The 20973-nt window shown below is 36.0% G+C and overlaps 1 protein-coding gene across 1 annotated transcript; it reads right to left on the bottom strand.

Annotated features, from left to right (window-relative positions):
* Nucleotides 1-2373: 2373 nt before the first annotated feature.
* Nucleotides 2374-20063, bottom strand: CAPS2 (calcyphosine 2). The gene is given in 14 exon segments (XM_053944036.1): nt 2374-3652; nt 4933-5029; nt 6109-6191; nt 6194-6227; nt 6768-6922; nt 8517-8593; nt 10650-10765; nt 12000-12093; nt 12201-12262; nt 12264-12297; nt 13833-13907; nt 14975-15094; nt 17453-17520; nt 19814-20063. Coding segments are annotated over 14 exon segments (1194 nt in total). The 5' UTR covers nt 19817-20063; the 3' UTR covers nt 2374-3476.
* Between the last annotated feature and the right edge of the window lie 910 nt (nt 20064-20973).

The raw sequence follows: 20973 nt of genomic DNA, 5'->3' as shown, positions 1-20973 counted from the left end.
TTAGATAATGAGAAACTGTGGGCAGATAAAAGTGACTTTTGTGAATGCTATTAAAAATTCATCATAGACATCACATCTAATGAGGCAACAACTGATCACAGAATCAGTAAGGTTGGAAAAGACCTTAAAGATCTCAGAGTCCAACTTTTGACCAAACACCACCATGTGCTAAGTCATTTCTTGAACACTTACAGGGATGGTTACTCCATCATCTCTCTAGGTAGCCTGTTCCAATTCTTGATCACCCTTTCAGTGAAAATTTTTTCCTGATGTGTAATCTTAATATCCCCTCATTGCAGCTTGAGACTATTTCTTCTTGTCCTGTTGCCCAGTACAGGGAAACAGTCACTGCTCTGGTCCTGCTGGCCACACTATCGCTGATACAGGCCAGGATGCCATTTGCCTTCTTTGCCATGTGGGCACATGCTGGTTCATGTTTAGTTGCTGCCAACCAGCACCCCCAGGCCCTTTTCCACCAGGCCACTTTCCAGGCACTCTGTCCCCAGCCTGTAGTAGAGATAGCATGAAGTTGTTGTGACCCAAGTGTAGGACCTGGCACTTGGCCTGGTTGCCCAAGCGTAGGACCTCACACAATTTGCCACAGCCTATTGATCCAGCCCAGATCCCTCTGCAGAGCCGTCCTGCCCTCTGGTGGATCAATACTCCCACACAGTCTGCAAACTTACTAAGGAGGCACTTGATTCTCTCATACAGATCATCAATAAAGGTATTAAACAGGACTATCCCCACTACTGAGCCCCAGGAAGCACCACCAATGACCAGTCACCAGCTGGATGTAGCTCCATTCACCACCACCCTCTTGGACACAGCCAACCAGCCAGTTTTTTCACCTAGCAAACAGTGCACCTGTCCAAGCTATGAGCAGCCAGTTGCTCCAGGAAAATGCTGTGGGGAATGGTGTCAAAGACTTTACTGAAGTCCAGGTAGACAGCTCCCAAAGCCTTTCCCTCATCTACTAGGCAGGTCACTTGATCATAAAAGGAGATAAGTTGGTCAAGCAGAACCTGTGTAAATGACTTTGTAGTTAATGGAAATTACATAGCTAGCAGGTTTCACATAATTACCACAGTACTGCTTTCATTTTCAAGAAAATTTTGACCTTTAGAATTTATCTTAGATTATCCTGTTAGGGATCTGTCTTCAGATAAAAAAAAAAAAAAACAACACAGGACTACCAAAGCTATGTTCTTATAACAGCACCTCATTTCCATGATAACAACAAAATAAATTTGCAGTAGATATTACTTATACAGCTGCTTCTGACAAGCAGACACACTTAGTATACATCTACTTGTCTTGAATTTTTCTATTCCATAAGAAAATGTGGAACAATTTTCCTAAAAGCTTCACAATAAAATTAAACATTGCATAAAGAAACATGTCAATACCTCATTTCACAATCACTTTCATTCATTAAACTGAGCTACAGCTTTATCTGTTGGTACAATTCTCCTAAGTGAAAAAGTCTAAATAGAGCACATGATTATTTAAAAAACTAACAAAAATGTGACTTGATATTTTTTCAACAGTTTGAATGAACACATTAACAAGCAGATCCCTCTACAACCCCTCCTCAGAATTACCTGCCCTTCTCAGAATAACCAGTTCCAAGAACACTAATTAACAAAACCTTGCTAGCAAGAGAAATTCCAGCAGGAATGGGGAACAAGAAAATCATATTGAGTTGGAATTCTTGCATAGAATATGCATTGACAAAATCTGCTTTTCCCTGTATAAAAATATGATGCCATTGAGCAGGATGGGAACAGAGAACTCCAAATCAGAAGGCAAAGAAAATGAACTCCCTTTATTTCAAATGCACCGCTCTATATATAGAGAACATCAAGAAGACTGATTTCATTGGTCTTAGAGTAAAAACATGTCACACCATTGGTGGGCAGTGAATGATGCACAGTGGCAGAACATATCTATAAACAATGTGAATAACAAGATAGATTAGAGAATTATTTACATTCTTTCCCAACTGCTTCCCTGGCTCTTGCCTGCTTAGAAAACCTTTCTCTCTGAGCTGAGAATATCCACAAAAACACATACAGACTTTTGCAGCCCTAAAAGAACCCCCCAAGATCCCTCATTTGAGGATTTAGAATAGAACCTCCAATACTTGTTACATTTGAGGCTACGGTCCAACAATCCAGACATAAAAACACACAAGTTATTAGAACAAGGAAGTGTTATATCTAGAGCATGCTAGTCAGCCACAGGGGACCAAAGTCCCTCCTTTCAGCATCCATTCCAGCACTGTCTTTTAATTCCTATGAAACACAAATTCTGTCTCAAAGGAAAACTGTTTTAATAACAGACTATAAATTCAAAACCAGGCGGACAAGCTTAGAGCAAAGTTATATAGTTTAATTGCACAAGCTTAAGAAATGCAGTTCAACATACAGTTCATTTCAGTGACGTGTATGAAAATCAAAGTCTCTCTCTCATTAACTGTGTATTTTTATTTCTTAACACAAAGAATTTTACAGAATTAGCAAGATGTATTACATTGAAAAGTGTACCTGTCAGAACATTTGAAATAGCAAAGAATATTTTAATTTATAATTTAATTTTTGTGGTGGCAGAGCTGGTTGTTTTGGGCCTTTTTAAAATACTTTTCTGTTTTATACTTTCAGAATAGATAGGAAATGCTATATGTCAGTTTGACAAAATACATAATTGCTATGTTTTAGCTAAAAAGTCCCAGCAATATAAAGAAAACATATTTAAATATAAATTATTTGTTTTGAAAACCGTTTAGCAAAATACAGGAAAGGAAGATATGCATTACAAAATACACGTGTGTTACTAAAGCCTTTGAGAGTCAATGCTCAGCTTCGGATGCCTGATCAAAATGACGAAGCAAGATCAGTCAAGAGGGTGCACAGGGCAAGGGGCTAAATGCTGTGAACATCTCTGCACTTTCAGTGCAGCAGACATCCTCAAAATTGGAAAAGGATGACCTGCTCTCTTTCAAGCTAAGTACCAGCATAGGAAGAAATAAGCAAGATGAAGACTGTTAAAAGTAAATTTCTGAAGGAAACCTATTATTCACATTTATGCAGTCAAATCTGAAGCTTTTCACAATGCATCATAAAACAAAATTTTCTCTTGCACATACCCCTTCAGACATTTTAGTATTTGAATTCCCTCTTATTTCAAAATAGGAGACATTATTTTGATATTAAAAAAATTGGCTTTTTTTATGGGAAACAGCCTTAATAATTTCCAGTGAAAAGACATGAACAGAATTTTATTAGAAGAGTGGCCAGCATAACATAACAGACACTCCATGAAATTTGCCATGTATTATTCTGAAAGCATCTAAAGTTTTCTGTCCCTGAAATCAGTTTAAGACACCAATTATAAAGTAATGCACATCAAGATTACATCCTCTCTTAGTCACTCCTTGTTTAGAAAGTGTCCCTTCTTTTTTGTCATCTTCCACTCTAAACTCCCCATGAATTCTTTAAGATATTAACAAAATCATCATCACCCACAATTCAAAAATTTAATCCTTCATAGTAATCTTCAAACTCAGAACAGGACACTTCATTTGGGTTGCTGCAGGACTCTCCTAATGCTTCTAGAAACGATGATTTCATTTCTTCTTCTGCAGTTTTGCCTGTGAAAGTGTATTTTTCTGTTGAATGCATTTTAAAGAAGAGTGAATATGTAGCATTTAATATACTTCAGGCAAGAAACTTTAAAATTTTAGCTTGCAAATATTTTTTTCATTAACAAATTCAATATTCTGATTTCAGAATTAAGTAATTGGCTCACTTATTACCACCTGTAGAAATTACCTTACTTTAATAGCATGATAGAATTAAGTATCAACAGAAGACATGAGGTCAGCCAATTGCAATGAATTATGAAAACAGGATTTTTTTCTTCAAATTACTGCAAAAGCTGCATAATACATTTGTAAACTAAAATTCTGAAGTTATCTTGTAAGAAAGTGTATGTTTACTGTAATAGAACTTCAAAGTTCTGGGAAAACTTTAAGAAGGAAATTGGCATTTGAAAAGTGTTCTGCAATTTACATATTTGTCCTTAGCAATTTTATAAAGATAATTTATAACTCGAGATGATTTCATTGAGGAAAAAAGTACAAAAAATATGGCATTACAGCACTGGAAAAAAAAAATCACATACTGTATACCTATACCCCCATGTGACTTCATGCGTTACCATTAAAATCACTGGCAATATAAAAAAAACCCCTCTCTTCTACAGGTAAGAAAGAAAGGGTCATGACATCATGGAGACTTTCACAGTAACTAGTTTGGTACATGGAGGTATTGTTTTCTAAAACTGACATACAAATATTTAAATTTCTATTTTTTTTCAATAGCAGACTTTAAACATTTTTGAGACTCCTGAAAAAATAATGAAGAAGCCAGCATTTCCTCTGCACAGGATGACAAACCCATCCCAGAAATAAATTAAGTTCCTTCTGAATAAATTATTCAAGTGCTGACTACATTCCGTGTCAGTTGGAATCCTTGCATATTTTGATGGAAAACAGTAAAGTGAAAATGAGAGTATCCTACTAAGCAAAAATTATTAATATCATATTTGCCACTGGTAACTTACAGCTGAAAGCTGCGAAATAACTGCTTACAGAGGTAGGGAAAAGAACTACTCTGCATACAGGCAGTATTAGCAGCTTGATAAAGGGCAGGTATTAAAATTGTGTATATGAACTCCATTACTACTTATGGTCATGTTCTGAGAGACTCATTTTAAGTCCTCAGATGAAGAAAGCTCCCCTTTAACAGCTCAAATCTAAGTAAATATGAAAACAGTTTGTATTTCCAACCAGTTTCTGGAGCTGCTATCTCTGCTAACAAGATGATTTCCATAGTTAAAGATTTTTGTTTGTTTGTTCACATGAATTACCTGCCAATACCAGAGGATGTTTCTTTGCACAGTAACATTTTCTGATGTCTACCATAGGCACGCTCCCAGTTTTGTTGAAATCTAGTTTCATATAAGCCTATAGGGGTAAAAGAAGAGTTTCATATAGGAATCTCAGGGGGAAAAAAAAAAGTGGAAAGATGAAACAATCAAATACACTTAACTATCTAGTACATACTTTTAAACATACTTTTAGTACATACGTTTGCTATTTGTGCAATGGATTATGTCAATTTACCTATTTTATGTAAGGCATCAGATACGAGAAAGTCATTCTAGAGTATGCAGTTTCATGATTATTTTACCTCAACAGTTTTCACATCAAATGTGTGTCCCCTGGTCAACACAAAAAAAAATTGTCTTCTCTCCCTAATTTCTAGCTCATCCTTCGAATCAGAAGTTTAGCTGTTTCCCTTCTGCCTCCTCCAGTTATTAAGATTCCACATCATTCTGACAGAAGCCTCCACACAGCCTCTCCAGCACTGCTAACAGCAGCTTCATTTGCATTTCAGTTTACTCAGATACACATGCTTGATATGTAAGGCTAGGAGAGTCAGATCCTCCATGATTGAAAGCATGAAAGTATATGTCGTTTCTCTTGATCTTGATAACTAGTTGCTACTCCTTTGGCTGGTTTGTGATCAGTGTCTGATACTGCAAACAGCTCCACATTACATTATAGACAGATAACAAGTGCCATTTCACATATGACATGTCTCACAAATATAATGACTCTTACTGTTAGCCTCAAAGGAGGCAAGTATGACTGCCTCCTATTTCAGGCACTGTGGGAAGAAAGTCTACACATGTAGATTTGCCAAAATAAGGAAACAGACTTCTGAAAGAGATCGTCTCATGGTGCCAGACACTTTATACACAGGACTGAACTATAAGAACAGCACATATGCATGAAAACTCAAAATAATAAAGGAATTAATTCTAGAATTTAAAATTAACTAATTTAACAATGGAACAGCATGCAGTCCACTAATTCACCTTTCTGTTAATAAACTGATCTGAAACTTCAAGAAGTCAATTTCCAGGTACAGAACTTAAGAAAAATAACAACAAAACCCAACAACTAGAATATGATGAATGACTAACTCCAAAGTTAGACTGAGAAATATTTACACTTAAAATATCTGCAATAAAACTTACTTTTCTTACAAATGTTTTCCTATATTCATTCATTTCTCCAAAGATGGCATGAGTAAATTCTCCATAGTCAACCTTATCTTCTCGTTATCATCAAGAATAAGCCATAAGGATTCAAAGTCCTGAAATTTAAAAATATTTGCCAAAGTTATTCACTATATCCTGAAATAGAACAATTGCCATAATGGGAAATTACAGTATTCTCAGAAAGCCCCCCCAAACTTCTAGATTCAAACTCATTGAAAGATTTGTTACAATAATGCATGTCACTGATGACCAGAATTCACATTATTCACAGTTCTGATAGCTGTGAGCTACTTTTACAACATAATATATAAAACAAAGAAAAAACCTAAGTAAAGAGCATAAACTAAATTATTTTTTTAAAGCCTAAAGAGAAAAAATGGGTTGCAATCACACTTGCTTCTTCATGTCATGATGTAAAAAAAGACTGCATGTTTTAAAATACTTTTTTTTTTTATTTTTAAGAACTTCACATAGAACTGAGGGCAGAAATGCCAACATACCATAAGGAAAAAAAAAAAACCCGAAAGAAAACATGCACAACCCAGGTATTAAACTATAGATTTAAGCAAAGAAAAGAAGCAATTTCATAAATTAAAAAAGATAATACCCATGTTTACAGTTTCAGCTAGACTCACCCCTTCAGGCATTTCCAAATGGAATACTTTTAGAGCTTCTTTCAAGGCTGCCTGAGAGAGAAAACCATTTCTGTTCTGGTCTATTTGTCAGAAATACTTTCCTAAGCCTGTTATAACCCAAACTCCTCTTTTACTTAATGTTTCTCTGAATGTACCTGAGGATTTAGAGAAATAAAGGACACAACGTTTACCCGAAGTTGTCCACTTGTTATGGAGACAATATAGAAGTAAAGAACACCATGTCTACATATGATGGTGCTGGTTAGAAAGACATACCCATGCATTCAGGCTCCCTTGTCTTTGATGAAAAAATGCCAGTCCAAAAGGAAGTCATCAGTTATTTAACATTTGAGTGAAAAATCATATAAAGTATGTCTAACAAGCAATATCTAACTTTTTTCAAAGAGATCACATAAGGAAAGAAAGAATGGCTATTGCCCTCAATATGTTCAGACTGTAAAACTGCCTACTTCTGTGAGATCTGATTACACGCCATGATTTAACGTACAAAGTAACTTTGGAACTTCAGAACAATATAAATATTCTATTATGAGACACAAAGTTGCTTCTTTATTCCACAAAGTTGTTAAGTATATGTGGGAACAAGAACAAACATGACTAATTTGGCAAAATCATTCCCAAATTATACACAATTTCTATGGTAAGACTTATTAAATACTTCAGCTAGCATATTCACTTAGGGATGTCTGAGTTTCTCAGCATACTCTGTTAACAGAAGTCACCTGCTATTACCTTCAAGTTACTTGTATCTACAATTTTAAAGACAAACAGAGGCAAGGTGAAAGAAGGAAGTTTCTTCCAGTGATGCTGAAACTCAGGTGTTTATTAAAAGGCGCCTTGATGTACACACACAACATTCTTCCAGGCTACACCAGCAAACCTTAGATGCAGTCAGATAACTGAAAAGTCAGCTTGTGTCTATTATGCAAGGGGGAAATGGAATAACTAAAAGATTAAAAAATAACCCTAATTATTATTCTAACATTTTTTTGGGAAAAGTAAATATCCAAGCAGATTCTAGTGACCAAAGAGTGCCTACTTACAGCAGGTTTAGTTAATGACAGTAAACAGAGGAGATTTTACGAGCTTTGAGCTGCTCAGGTCAACTGTTTTTTTAACAAGGTTACAAAAATAATGCACAACACTGTACAAACATCCTTCCATAATCTTCAACAAAAAGATATGCCTTTGTCTTAAAGACTGTAAATAGGAACACAGTAGAGTTTATTTACATATTCCAGAGTACAGTACACAATTATACTAATGATTTTTAAAAATCATAATAATAGAGAATATCAAACGCAACTTATCAATGTATAGAAACAATGGTCAAAAAAGTACTATCTAGCACAAAATTATTGGAAGAAATGAGATGGAGCTTGTACACTCGGCCAGTAACAAATTTAATGTCAGTGCATCAGCATTATGTTTCAGAATTTTTTCAGAGATTATGTCGACACAGAGATTAACATTTTATTGGTTACATTCATAATTACTCTGTACATTCTGCACAATCTTTACCCAGACTGTTTATTTGAAGAGACAGGAGAAAGCTTTCTTATGACTGATTTGTGCTGGTATCAGATTCTAATAATATTCTGATAAATATCTTTTGTTTAATTTCAGTTACACAAATAAAATCTTCATTACATCACTATTATACATTACATTACCCTGAGCTGTAAAGATAGAGAAACTAAAATTGAATGGGTTCTGGTAGATACAAACCTTGGTTCTTCTTGAAAACTTCGCTGTCATCAACGACTTGCCTGGAACACTCTTCCTTGAGTTCCACAGAGGAAGCTCTAAAGAAGTCAAAATTAGTCTTGATTGGTGAAATTACATGTAATATGACTATATTTGAAACAGATGTAGCAAAAAATCCCAACATATTCAACTTTATATTTAATTCATATACTACCCTTGTAAACACAATATCCAATTGCTTGAGTTTGAGAAGGCACCCACAAAAGTCCTTGCTGACCAGCTGCAGATACACAGAAATTCTTTTCTAACAATATTAACTGAAATCTCCTTTACTAATTCATTAACCATGGATAATTCCTCCCATGCATAAAATTTCCAGAAGTAATCTCATACCACTGGAAGAGTTTGTTAAAGCAACCACATTTAATTACCAACAGGAAAATAACATGAAATACTTTTCAAGTCTCTCTTTAGAACACAAATAGCAAATGTGTAGACCAAAAGTATATCTAGAAATTATGATTAAATTTTGTGGAGTTTTTTCTGCTAAGTTCCCTTCTGAGAAGGGCTTCCCACAAGCCATCAGAAATTACTATAAAGGTTGATAAAAAATATTGTGGAAGAACCTACTGGAAGAAAGAAAAAAAAAAAAACAAACCAAAAAAATCCTACAATTATTTTAATCAGAATATTAAAAAAAAATGGAAAATCATTACTGGAAAATCATCAACTCTGAGCTGCTTGCTCATCAGTGTTTTGCCATGACATACTCCTGCTCCTGCTTTCTGAGGCCAAAGACTTCTCTCTCTGCTATCAAGTAGGACTTTTCATCTCCACTTTGCATACCTTCCATTATGAAGTCCCTAAAAGCTTACCTACAATCAGATCATCTAAATTGGAAAGTCAACAACCACCTGCAGAGGACAACATACTCCCTCTAGAACATATGTAAACCAAAAGATTCATGGCTTGTGACAGAAGGGCATATCTAGGAACCTTCATAGATCTTTGGGACTGTAGCTGAACAGGATTTTCTGTCAGTAAAGGATTTTCTGAAGGTAAGAGGATTCAATTCAAGAGTTATGCACCAGAGAACAGAGAGCTCAATAACATCCTCATACAGAAGAAAAAGACAGAAACTTAGTCAGTAATGGAAAGAATACAGAGAGTATAAAAAAGGAAATAATCTATTCCCCCACAGGTAGCAAAAAATCCAAAATTACAACCCATTGAGGAGCTCTTCTTTATGGTTCTTCAATTCAGAGATAACATTGGTTCAACTCCAGATTTCACAGGTATAAGATTGGCCACAAATGATAGAAAAAGCTGCTTTATTTGAATGATAGGCTTCTGAGATGTAAAATGTCTTACATCAACTAGCTGAAATTAAACTATATTGTGTTTTATTTCACTGAAACCTTGCCGAGAGGGAACAATTAGCACTAAGCATCATACAACTACACAGTTCTAGAACCAATTAAATTTGAATTTACTGTTCTGTGCACTTAGCTTACTATGGCTCCCTTGCAAAGCTTTCAGTCTAAAGGGACTTTACGTGAATATTACCATATCTGAGAACAAGCTTCCTGTGTCTAAACACTTGCAAAAAGAAAATAATAGTCAAGTTCTGCTAACAAAGTAGTCTTTAGATACTGAACATATTTAACTGAGATTAAAATGATTCTCTTCCTAATCAGGAAGGGATCAAAGTATAAGATATGAGGAGAGCCTGGGAGAGCTGGAACTGATTAGCCTGGAGAATAGAAGCCTTGAGGGATCTTACCGTCAAATACGTATGAATACCTGACAGAAAGGAGTAAAGAAGACTGAGACAGGCTCTGCTCAGTGGTGCCTGTTGACAAGACAAGAGGCACTGTGCACAAACTGAAACAAAGGAGGTATATGATTTGTATATAAAAACATGTGACCTCAACCAAAGTAAAAGAACAGCTTCACATTTCAATTCTTTCTTTAAAATTACTCCTTACTATTCTAGGAAGTCATTGAACTACCTAAAATCTTCTAACATCTATTAATAATTTCTCCTAACAAAGGCCTAAATAGCAGTATAAGTAATAAGGTATTAGGAGCTAAATTTTTTTTTTTCTCCTTAAGGAAGGAAAGGTAATTTGAAAAGCACTTAGCAGCACTTACTTCAGATAATCCATAGCTACTTCATCAATACTTATCACACGAAGGGTGAAGAAAGGGTTCTGCTTAACACTTTCTGGAAGGTTATGATCAGCACTTTGGAAAATCAGATTGGCTCCCTGTTGGTAACGCACACAATGATTTAAAAATCGGTTGTGTTTTTCATAAATAGAGGGGAAGGGGAAATAAAGAAAAGCAGCAAACTAAAAGCAAAGAATGCTGAGAAGAATAAAAAAATGAAGTAACTCTAATATCTGAGCAGGCTTGGTTTATAAAGTCTCCAAAACTCATGAATTTGGAAGAAGGAGACAGAGACACTGCAAGGGTCTCAACCACTTGGACTTTGTGAGAGATCTGCATATCTTAATGTCAGCACAGAAAGCATGATTGCAGGTGTGGAGATTCACAGACACAGCATCATTCCAAGGAAGTACTGAACTCAGCGCAGTACATTTTCTGGATGACTTTGTGATGCATCTTTATTTAGAACACATTTCCATCTGCAGGCTGCAAAAATACACATGACAATAAAATATGAAAATTCCAACAAGTAGCTTTATCTTCCATACCATAAACTCATCTATTTCATCTTTGAAACTGTTAGGTGGTTGTGTAAGCAGTTAGGATAGGCATATGATTAGACAAAACACATTAAAAACTAATGTTGACATCTTTTACTTTCTACATTTTTCACAAACATGGTTTTCCCTCTAAACTTCAGATTTGCAGAGGCATTGAAGAATTTGGTGAAAACAGTCTGTACTTGAAAACTTGCTCAAGTATTTATAAACCATGAACACTTTATCCAGTACAGAAGTACAGCAGCACAGAAGGTGCAATATGATTTTTAATCAGTCATCAGATTAGCTGGTAGACAAAGCTTAACATTGCTTCATACACTTGCTCAAAAAAGCTGGTTGTTTACATTTCAAACTGTAGGCTAAAAACAATTAACCTGCAATTTCTTCATGTTTAAAAATATTTAATCATTGTTTCGAGTTAAAAATGCCAGCAGACCTTGCAAAGGTTATATACTTTCAACAAGTACTTAGGTCTTTTTAGGACTCTCATTCCCTAGTGGATCACTACGCCCAAAAAAGGTCCACTCTGTCAGCAGTCTTGTGCCCTCTAGGGAGAGAACTGCAAAGTGCAGCTTAATCAGAAACTTAAATTGGGAACCTCTAAAACATGGGACAACAAAACAATCCAGACTTCTGAAAATCTGTAATTCAAAAATGTCACTTAAAGGGAAGACTTTTGGTCTTCCCAGAAGGCTAGATCACAATTTACAATTCAAATATCCAAATATTACCTCCAAAAAAATAGTATTACATTCATCAGAAGAATACTTACAACATAGAAGTCACTAAGATCATAAGACTTTTCTTTTCTTTGTCCACGTTGATGTTGATAAACTCCCTTCTGAATCAAAGGCAAGGCATTGGTCCTGTGAAATAATTCAAAACTGGTACTAAAATAATTATATTTATTTAAGCTTCTTGGATACAGTGAAATATGTTTCCTTAAACCTTTTTAAAAAGTAATTCCTCCTACCTGTTTTTTCCAAACTGTTGAAATTCATACACAGTAAGGGATTTGTCACACGCAAAAAAAAAATCCAATCAACTCCCTACAAGCATCATGACCATTTCTAGAAGGAAAATTGAAAAGCACTTTTATGTTTTTCATCCATATAAATCCAATTCAACCCAAACATAAGTAACATTTATTTTGGAATCAGAATGGTTTGAGTTGGAAGGGACCTTAAAAATCACTTAGTTCCAAAACCCCTGGCATGGGCAGGGACACCTTTCACTAGACCACTCTGCTCAGAGCTCCATCCAGTCTGGCCTTGAACGCTTACAGGCATCCACAGCTTCTCTGTGCAACCTGTTCTGGTGCCTCACCACCCTCACAGTAAAGAATTTCTTCCTAATATCTAATCTAAACCTGCCTGCTTTTAGTTTGAAGCCATTCCCCTTTGTCCTGTTACTACACACCCTTTAAAAACTGGCCCTCCCCAACTTTCCTGCAGCCTCCTGTAGGCACTAGAATGCTGCAAGGGAGCCTTCCCTTCTCCTGACTGGAGAATTCAACTCTCTCAACCTATCTTCCTATGAGAGATGCTCCATCCCTCTGATTATCTTTGTGACCTTCCTGTGGGTCACTTCAACGGGCCCTTCTCATGCTGGGGACCCCAGAGGTGGACAGAGCACTGCAGGTGGGGTCTGAAGGGAGAGAAGCAGAGCAGCAAATCCCCTCCCTCACCCTGCTGGCCATGTTTCTTTTGGTGCAGCCCAGGACATGGCTAGTTTCCTGGGTGCAAGGGCACACTGCCAGATCATGATGAGCTTCTCATCCACCAGCACCACCAAGTTCTTTTCCTCAAGGCTGCTCTCAGTATCAATTTTATTTCCAATGATGCATGCTGTACATTTTATTTTTTTAAAGAAATCTTTGACTATTTTCTTTAACCCACCGTGAAATTCAAGTTGTGTATTCAATAATGTATTTTAATTCAATATTCTATTCTCCATAATGCTAAAAATACCTCTCAAGGCTTCATGTTTTAGTATGCCAGTATGATTTTCTCTGATTAACTAAAGGATTACATACACCAGGACTACTGCATTCATTTAGGTATATTAAAGTATGTTGCTGAATATTCAGCTGTGTCTAACAAGTATGCAGCTAACAGCTGCAGAAAAGCATCACTTTCAAAACTGAAAAATATATTTATGCTACCACTACTCAAATCAGAACAGTTTGAAAGATGTTCTAAAATTTAATATATAAGGAGCAATGAACAAGTTGCAAAACCATTACTACTTATAGTAGTTGCCACATCTAAGATAAGACTAAAATAATTTTAATCAACTGAGATTATTAAACTGAGCTAAAAGGACTCTTTACGCAGCTCCTGCAGTAACTGTCCTGAATAGAGCTATGGGTATGATGGTAACATAACATTGCTTACAGATCTTAACATTGTACAATGGGACTGTTAAGCCACTATCCATTAGCCACATCAAAATTTGTACTACACACTGACACCCACAGATGTAGTACATGTGGGTGTCCTACACATTGGGAAGCAGAAACATTCAGTGCAATTAATCAGTTCAAGAAAGTAATCCTCATTCACAAATTCAGAGCATTGAAAAGCTTCACAAAATTTGTGGTTACCTCGATATAATCCTACTATCAAAGCGTAGCTTGTTGGAGAGCATGTTCTCAGTTAGTCCTGATTTGGTCCTTAATCTGTGAAAATAATGCAGCATGTTAATGATACCTATATGCTCCCAGATAAATGTTACATAAAACTCAACCATTTTCAAACAGCAAAAACCATGAAACACAGTATCCTTGGCAACTGGCTGAGGGGATGATTCTTTGTAGTTGAATTAGAAAGCAACTCAGAGCCGTAAAATGTTCAGTTATTATATAAGAGTACATTCACAGAGAACATGGATATGAATGGGAAATTTTGTTTGCAACCACTTATATAAAGAATTAACCTTTACCTCTACTACTCACTACACTTCCATGAACCAATTCGTTCTCTTGCAAAAATACCCAGGTTGGGGCATTTTTATCCACATAAATATTTTATACTGGCCTTATTACTAGTTCCAGAAATGGAGATTTGTCTATGTGATGGATGTAAGAAATTGAGACTGGTTTTGTTGTCTTTTTTTCCTTTTTTTAAGAATACAAAGATGGCATTTGATGTGAAAGACTTTAGAGTGGGATGTTAAAATGCACAAAGCAGAAATGCTTGCCTGGATGTTTAGAAAAAACATAACAAAACTCAGACCTGCAGATTCATTTAATTTTATGGATCACAGTGTTTCCTCAGGTTTTCTTAAGTCCTTGGGGCAACTAATTCAATGCTGATAGTCCAGGAATGTAATTTAAATGCCAATAGGGTTAATTATTGCAGCAGAAATCAAAACATGAAAGAAAAGTATGATTATTGTAAAGATCTACATTAGCATTTACAGATGCATATTTATGCAATTTATGCACCTAAGGATACGAATACAAAAGGATTGCAAGCATCCAACCACTTGGAAAAGGCTGGAAAATCCTTGTGATGAATAACATCAACATAAGCTTAACAGTGCTTATACAGTTTTTATAAATTCTATGAATCAATCATAATACACAGAGAATTCACATAGAAAGGTCCCTATTATCTCACTAGGTAATAACAATCACAGGAAAGCTGGTAGATCCAAGCCAAAAACAGAACATCTGGAAAAGGAAACAGAATTCATAGAGCTAAAAAAAAATACACATCAGAAAATTTATTTTTATAAACTTACTTCGTTTCATGGAGTGTCCTTTTTCTAAAATGCATTGGTGCCATCCCAGCTCCCCAAAGTCCTTGAGCTTCCTTGCAAGCATCAGAACGTGTGGATTGCTCTGGATCACTTATAACAGCTCTGACCACAAAGAGCAGGGAGAAGCCCTCTGACTGTTAGTATGACTGGATTTCAGGTCTTACATATTTTTATGCAGGAAAGAAAACAACCAAGAATAATACAGTAAAACAATCGTGGAGTTATCCACTAAGCTTGCATAAATTTGTGGGCCTAATTTTTTGTTTATTTTTACAAATTCTTAAGTCTATTTCTCAAAATCAAACATATGCAATAATATTCTGGCAGTGCACTGCTATGTAGTAATGTTACATGCAGATATATAAAATATACTTTAAATAGTATGTATCTTTTTATAAAATAAATCTTAGTATTAAGAAGGCTTGTGGAGTTTTTCATCATTTCTACTATTTCTGTAAATATTCCATCAGGGATATTCTTTAACCATGGCTCCCTCCAATATCAGTGATATCAGTTACTAGCACTGGCCAGTAACATCATCTCAGAATCACAGAGTAGCCAAGGTTGGAAGGGACTTTAAAGATCATTTAGTTCCAACCCCCATGCTGTGGGGAGGACACCTTTCCCTAGACCAGGTTGCTCAAAGCCCCGTCCAACCTGTCATCCAACAAAAACATTGGCACTTCCTCCCTCAAAGTGCTAACTACACAGGTGAGAGGATCTCAAAGTCCCAACAGGCAGAAAAGTAACAGATTGGGTTTTGAACATTTTGATATTCTCTGTACAAGTTCAACAAGTAAACAAAAGAAGAGAACCTTTAAAAATAAATGAGATGCTTGTTATGCTATTGAAATGGTTATCAGAAGGGAAAAAATAATTGTTCATGGCTATTATTGTTTTCTAAAATTGCTCTCTGATCTATACAGATACATCTTTGTACACATCAGTTACACTGATTTAATTGCAAGATTTGCTCTACAAAAAATATTCAAAATACCTTTGTATTTCCTTAAATAGCTTTTTTTCATGCAACACTTTTGAACTAATCTTTTCTGATTAACATCCTGATATCTGATACCAATTTGTTTACTGGCAGAGTTATATTTGAAACATAAACAGAGTTTTTGTTTTTAAATTAAAACTTCATGCTGATGCAGCTGCAGCACTACTGAATATTGTTGTGACATTATCAACAAAAGGGTTCAGAGTAGGAGAAGGAATACATGGAAAAAATAAGGCAAAGCAACAGGAGGATGATAAACACTGAATGGGCATCCATGATCCAAGATGCACAAAGCTGTACATTTAATGCAACATCTGTAGTACTGAAACACTTCAACATAACCAGTGTATTTAAGATCACCTCTGTAATAATCTTTAAAGGGATATGACACAAGCCAAGCACTAATCTGAAAACTGGGGGGTTTCAACCCTGTATAGTTCCATAATTTTAATCCAGCTAAATGAGGACTAAAATTGGGATTTAACATTGTGTTTCATGACAGTCTTGTTTCCCTCAGGCAACCTTCTTGTCATGTCAGCTTTTAAATAGTGTAAAAGTGTTAATAGACTTTTAAACAATATAGGTCATTTAAACTGCCATTGTAACAGAAACAAATAAAAACTAAAATGGTGAAGTGCAACAACACTTCAAACTCAAAATCTTAGGATTTGATGGGCTGGAACACCAGTGCAGATGACTCCAGAGAATATAAACTATGCACAGAACGCAAAATAATCTAGACATACCCAAAGATAATTTTTTGTAAGTATAAAGTAACATGAAACTATATTAAACTAGCTTGCATATTCTTATATTATCATAACCAGACAGCTTGCATAAAACCCTGAATTATTAAAGCATACTTAAAATAGAGGGATCTTTCTGCACAGAAGCAATGCTTTCTTGAAGCTAAAGGGATAGCAATGAAGGCAGGAGATCTTACTGCACAACCTGGACCAACTCAATTTATAATAGTGCCTTTTTTTTCCTACATGCCCAGCATTGGTATAATACTCCTTTATGCCTGAGAGGTGCTGTTTCAGTATTAATAAAGAATTAATAAATATTAATGAAGCTAAGATTTTTAGAAAGGACAAGAAACATTGAGGAGGTGTAATCTATAAGATCAGGCATCCATGTATTTTCTTGAGGTTCAAGAGGGTTAATTTTGAGAGCTAGTGCTATTGTAAAGACCTCAAAACAGGCTCAAGTATAAAATTAGGAATTGTTTCCACAAAAAAAAAATAACATAAACATGGCACCTTAAACTGATATTTTAAGTTGCATTAAAAAGTCTTTCACTTAAAGAATTTTTGTAAATAATACTACTGCGTACGACTTCATAAGACTTGGAACAAGATGATCAAAACAACTCTTAAGCAAGAAAGGCCAAACACTAATGGATCGAAATTCCTCTGTAGGGAAAAATGGAAATTTTACATTATAAATTCATTTACCTACACAATTGATCCACCATAACTTGTTCTACAACAGCCTGTTTTCTCCTCTCTGCAGCAACATCCTTCTGCAATGAAAAACTGGCTGAGAATTAGTGAAATATATAATAGCAGGCACTTCAAATTATAAGTTACCCTTTAAGACAGCATTCAGAGGTCACAAACTTACCCATGCCACAATTAATATTTTTTACATTTTTAATAGTCTCTTTGCATAAAAATTGACCTATAATATTCTCTGCTACACACTCAATTTGTCTATGCATATTAGTTGTAATAAATATGAGAACTCTAGTATTTACAGACAAAATCCTTATTTCTGTATAGTTTCCAATACACTCTGTAAGTACAATAGAGCCTGAGTAGAGTCACATTATTCCACGTTTTTCAGGTGACACAGATTCCAACTAAGAGACTAAAACTTTACCTCCAGCAATATTTAGTCCAAAAAATTCTTTTAAGACTTAGTCTAAGTTGCAAGATTTTTCTTTCCTTCATGCCACAGTAATTTTCTGCTGAGACAGGTCAATCTGAAAAACCTTTCAGGAAATATCATCCTAAAGGGGAAAGGGGATTTAACATGATCATCTTCTTATTTTTATTAGATTAACACTGAACCGTAACGTGGTGCCATTCACTGTAAAGTGTGCAAGCGTTGATCATAACCTGTTACAGAGAGAAACCAAAGCACAAGAGAATGTCCCAGGATAGCATAAAGGCCACCAGCAGTAACCAGGCCTCAGCACCTCTCTGAATCTTCCACGTTTCTGATTTTTTTTTTACTTTTTTTTTTCTTTTTATTCAAAAAAATTAATTTTATATATGAGAAAATAGAGATTATTGTTACTGAGGGGGTTTATGCAACCTTACTTTTTTTTTATATTCTGAAACTAAAGAATTATGATATTTTTCTAATGGGTCTTGTGTGCAAAGCAAATTCTGGAGAGATCTAGCCTTTGTGCGGATGAAGAAAGAACTGAAGAGTTCCCAGGTACCTATAAGAGATAATTCCTAATTCCACAGAGATGTTATGGGTAGAATTCACAATCTTCAAATAAATACTGATTGGCACTAGCCAAAAAAAAAAAAAAAAAAAAAAAAAAAAAAAAAAAAAAACCCAAAAAAAACCACAACACCACCCAAATAACTAATGCACCAGATCAGCTGTTGGTTATTCCAAACTGATTTTAAGCCTTAGATGATTTTGGAATTGTAAGAGATAGGAGGCTTTTTAATTTGCTTTCATGTTTCATTTTTGCATCTATCAGAACTACAGGGTGCTTTATTCTGAGTTATTGATTTTTTTATCCATTAACTGTTGCAACATATGTATTAAAAAGAATGATTTTTAGGAGGACACAGTGATATTATAGAGCAGTATGTGTTATAACTTATTCCATGGACCTGGGTTATAGAGCCAAACCAGTTAGCATGCTGAAAAGAATCCGATTTTTTAAAAAAAAGAAAACCTTACACCTTAAATTTCAATTGAATATTAGGTCACTGAATGTAGTCTTTCATGAAAGAGCTTCCATTCTGCTCTTAGACAAAAGATCTACTATGAAATTACAAAAATGCAGAGGGCAGAGGCAAACATTGAATTTGTAGCAGCTCTCACTGCAAAAGTAGTTACTGTTGTTCCCTAAATATGAGCATTCAAAGAAAACCAACCTTCTTCAGAGGTTATATATGACATCTATTGGCAATGGGCTGTGAATCACAAAATCACAGAACAAACTGAACTGGAAAGGACCTACAAAGAACATTGAGTCCAACTCCTGGCACCACATAGGAATACCCCTGAATCACACCATGTACCCAAGAGCCAAGATTATCCAAACAGTTCTTGAACTGTCAGGTTTGGCGCTGTGAACACTTACCTGGGAAGCCTGTTCCAGTGCCCAACCACCCTCTGGGTGAAGAATCTTTTCCTGATATCCAACCAAAACCTCCTTTGACACAACCTCAGGTCATTCCCTCAGGTCCTGCTGCTGGTCATAAGACTGAAGAGATTGGTACCTGCCGTTCCTCTTCCCCTCATGAGGATGTTGAAGACCACACTGAGGTCTCCCCTCAGTCTCCTCCAGGCTGAACAGAACAAGTGAGGAGATCATCTGCTCCTCATATGGCTTCCCCTCTGGACCCTTCGCCATCTTTGTTGCTCTCCTTTGGACAGTCTCTAATAGCTTCATGACTTTTTTATATTGTGGCACCTCAGCACTTGAGGTGAGGCTGCCCCAGTGCAGAGCAGAGCAGAACAATTGCCCCCCTTGCCCAGCTGGCGATGCTGTGTCTGATGTCCCCCAGGACAGGGCTGGCCCTCCTGGCTGCCAGGGCACTGCTGACTCATGTTCAACTTACCATTGACCAGGACCCCCAGGTCCCTTTCCATGGCACTTTCCATGGCACTGTTCTCCAGCATCTCACTCCACAGTCTGTCTTTACATCCAGGCTTGTCCTGTCCCAGGTGCAGAATTCAGCACTTTCCCTCGCTGAACTTCATGTGGTTGGTGATTGCCCAGCCCTCTGATTTGTCGACATCTCTCTGCAGGGCCTCCCTGCCTTCGAGGGGTCAGCAGCTCCTTATGGCTTTTGTATCATCTGTGACCTTGCTCAGTATCCTTTCCAGTCCTGTGTCCAATTATTTATGAAGATATTGAAGAGCACAGGGCCTAAGATGGAGCCCTACAGAACCCACTAGCAAACTTTCACCCCAAATTACAGAAAAATCAAGAGAAGTTCTACTTAAACATTTGACTTTTTGGTAATGATTACAAGTAAAAGGATATATTAACATTGTGTATTCTTGAGCCAAATTTTCAAGTAGATAAAATGCAATGCCAAGAATTGAGGCAACATATACAAAACGGAATTAATATACATGCAGTTACTACTGCCAGCTTTTTCCAGTATTCTACCACTATCAGAAGCTGGACCTAGGAGAGCCTGAGATGGTCCTCAAAAGAGAGAGTGAGTCAGCCTGTGCTGACCATGAGTGCTAATGAATAACAAAAGGGTTCTGAAGAGCTTCAGTAACACCTTGCTCAGACACCTGCTGGCTTTATTTTAAAGCATGGCAGCTACAGAATATCTCCTATTTTGTGGTTCTGCACTGCTCCCTTTCTCAGGGCTTTCACCGTACTTGCTTTAGCATTAAGTAGTTACTCTAGGGATACTTCAAGACTCTTTTCCATTATCTTTAGCTGATAGTATAGATTTTTTAATTTATTCTAAAAATAAAAGCTTAAGTACTTCCTCAAAAGATTTTCTTGTCATGAAAATTAACCATGACCTCAGTAGAGCAACATCTGCATTCATTTCAGCAAGACTAGAAATCAAACAAATGGTTGCAATGATGCAAAATTCAATGCATAGTGACAATCAAATAAAATTAATTAAAATTACTATTTACTTTAAAAAAAAAAATTCTCATGGCTTATTATTCCATGGGAAAGTTAGAATACATAACCCTTTTCAGCAATCCCTTCAAAAACCAGTTGTAAAAGCCATCACCCTGCATA

This window comes from Vidua chalybeata, chromosome 5, assembly GCF_026979565.1.
Source record: "Vidua chalybeata isolate OUT-0048 chromosome 5, bVidCha1 merged haplotype, whole genome shotgun sequence".
NCBI classification, from domain to species: Eukaryota; Metazoa; Chordata; class Aves; order Passeriformes; family Viduidae; genus Vidua; species Vidua chalybeata.
This window is presented reverse-complemented; position numbering and strand designations above follow the sequence as displayed.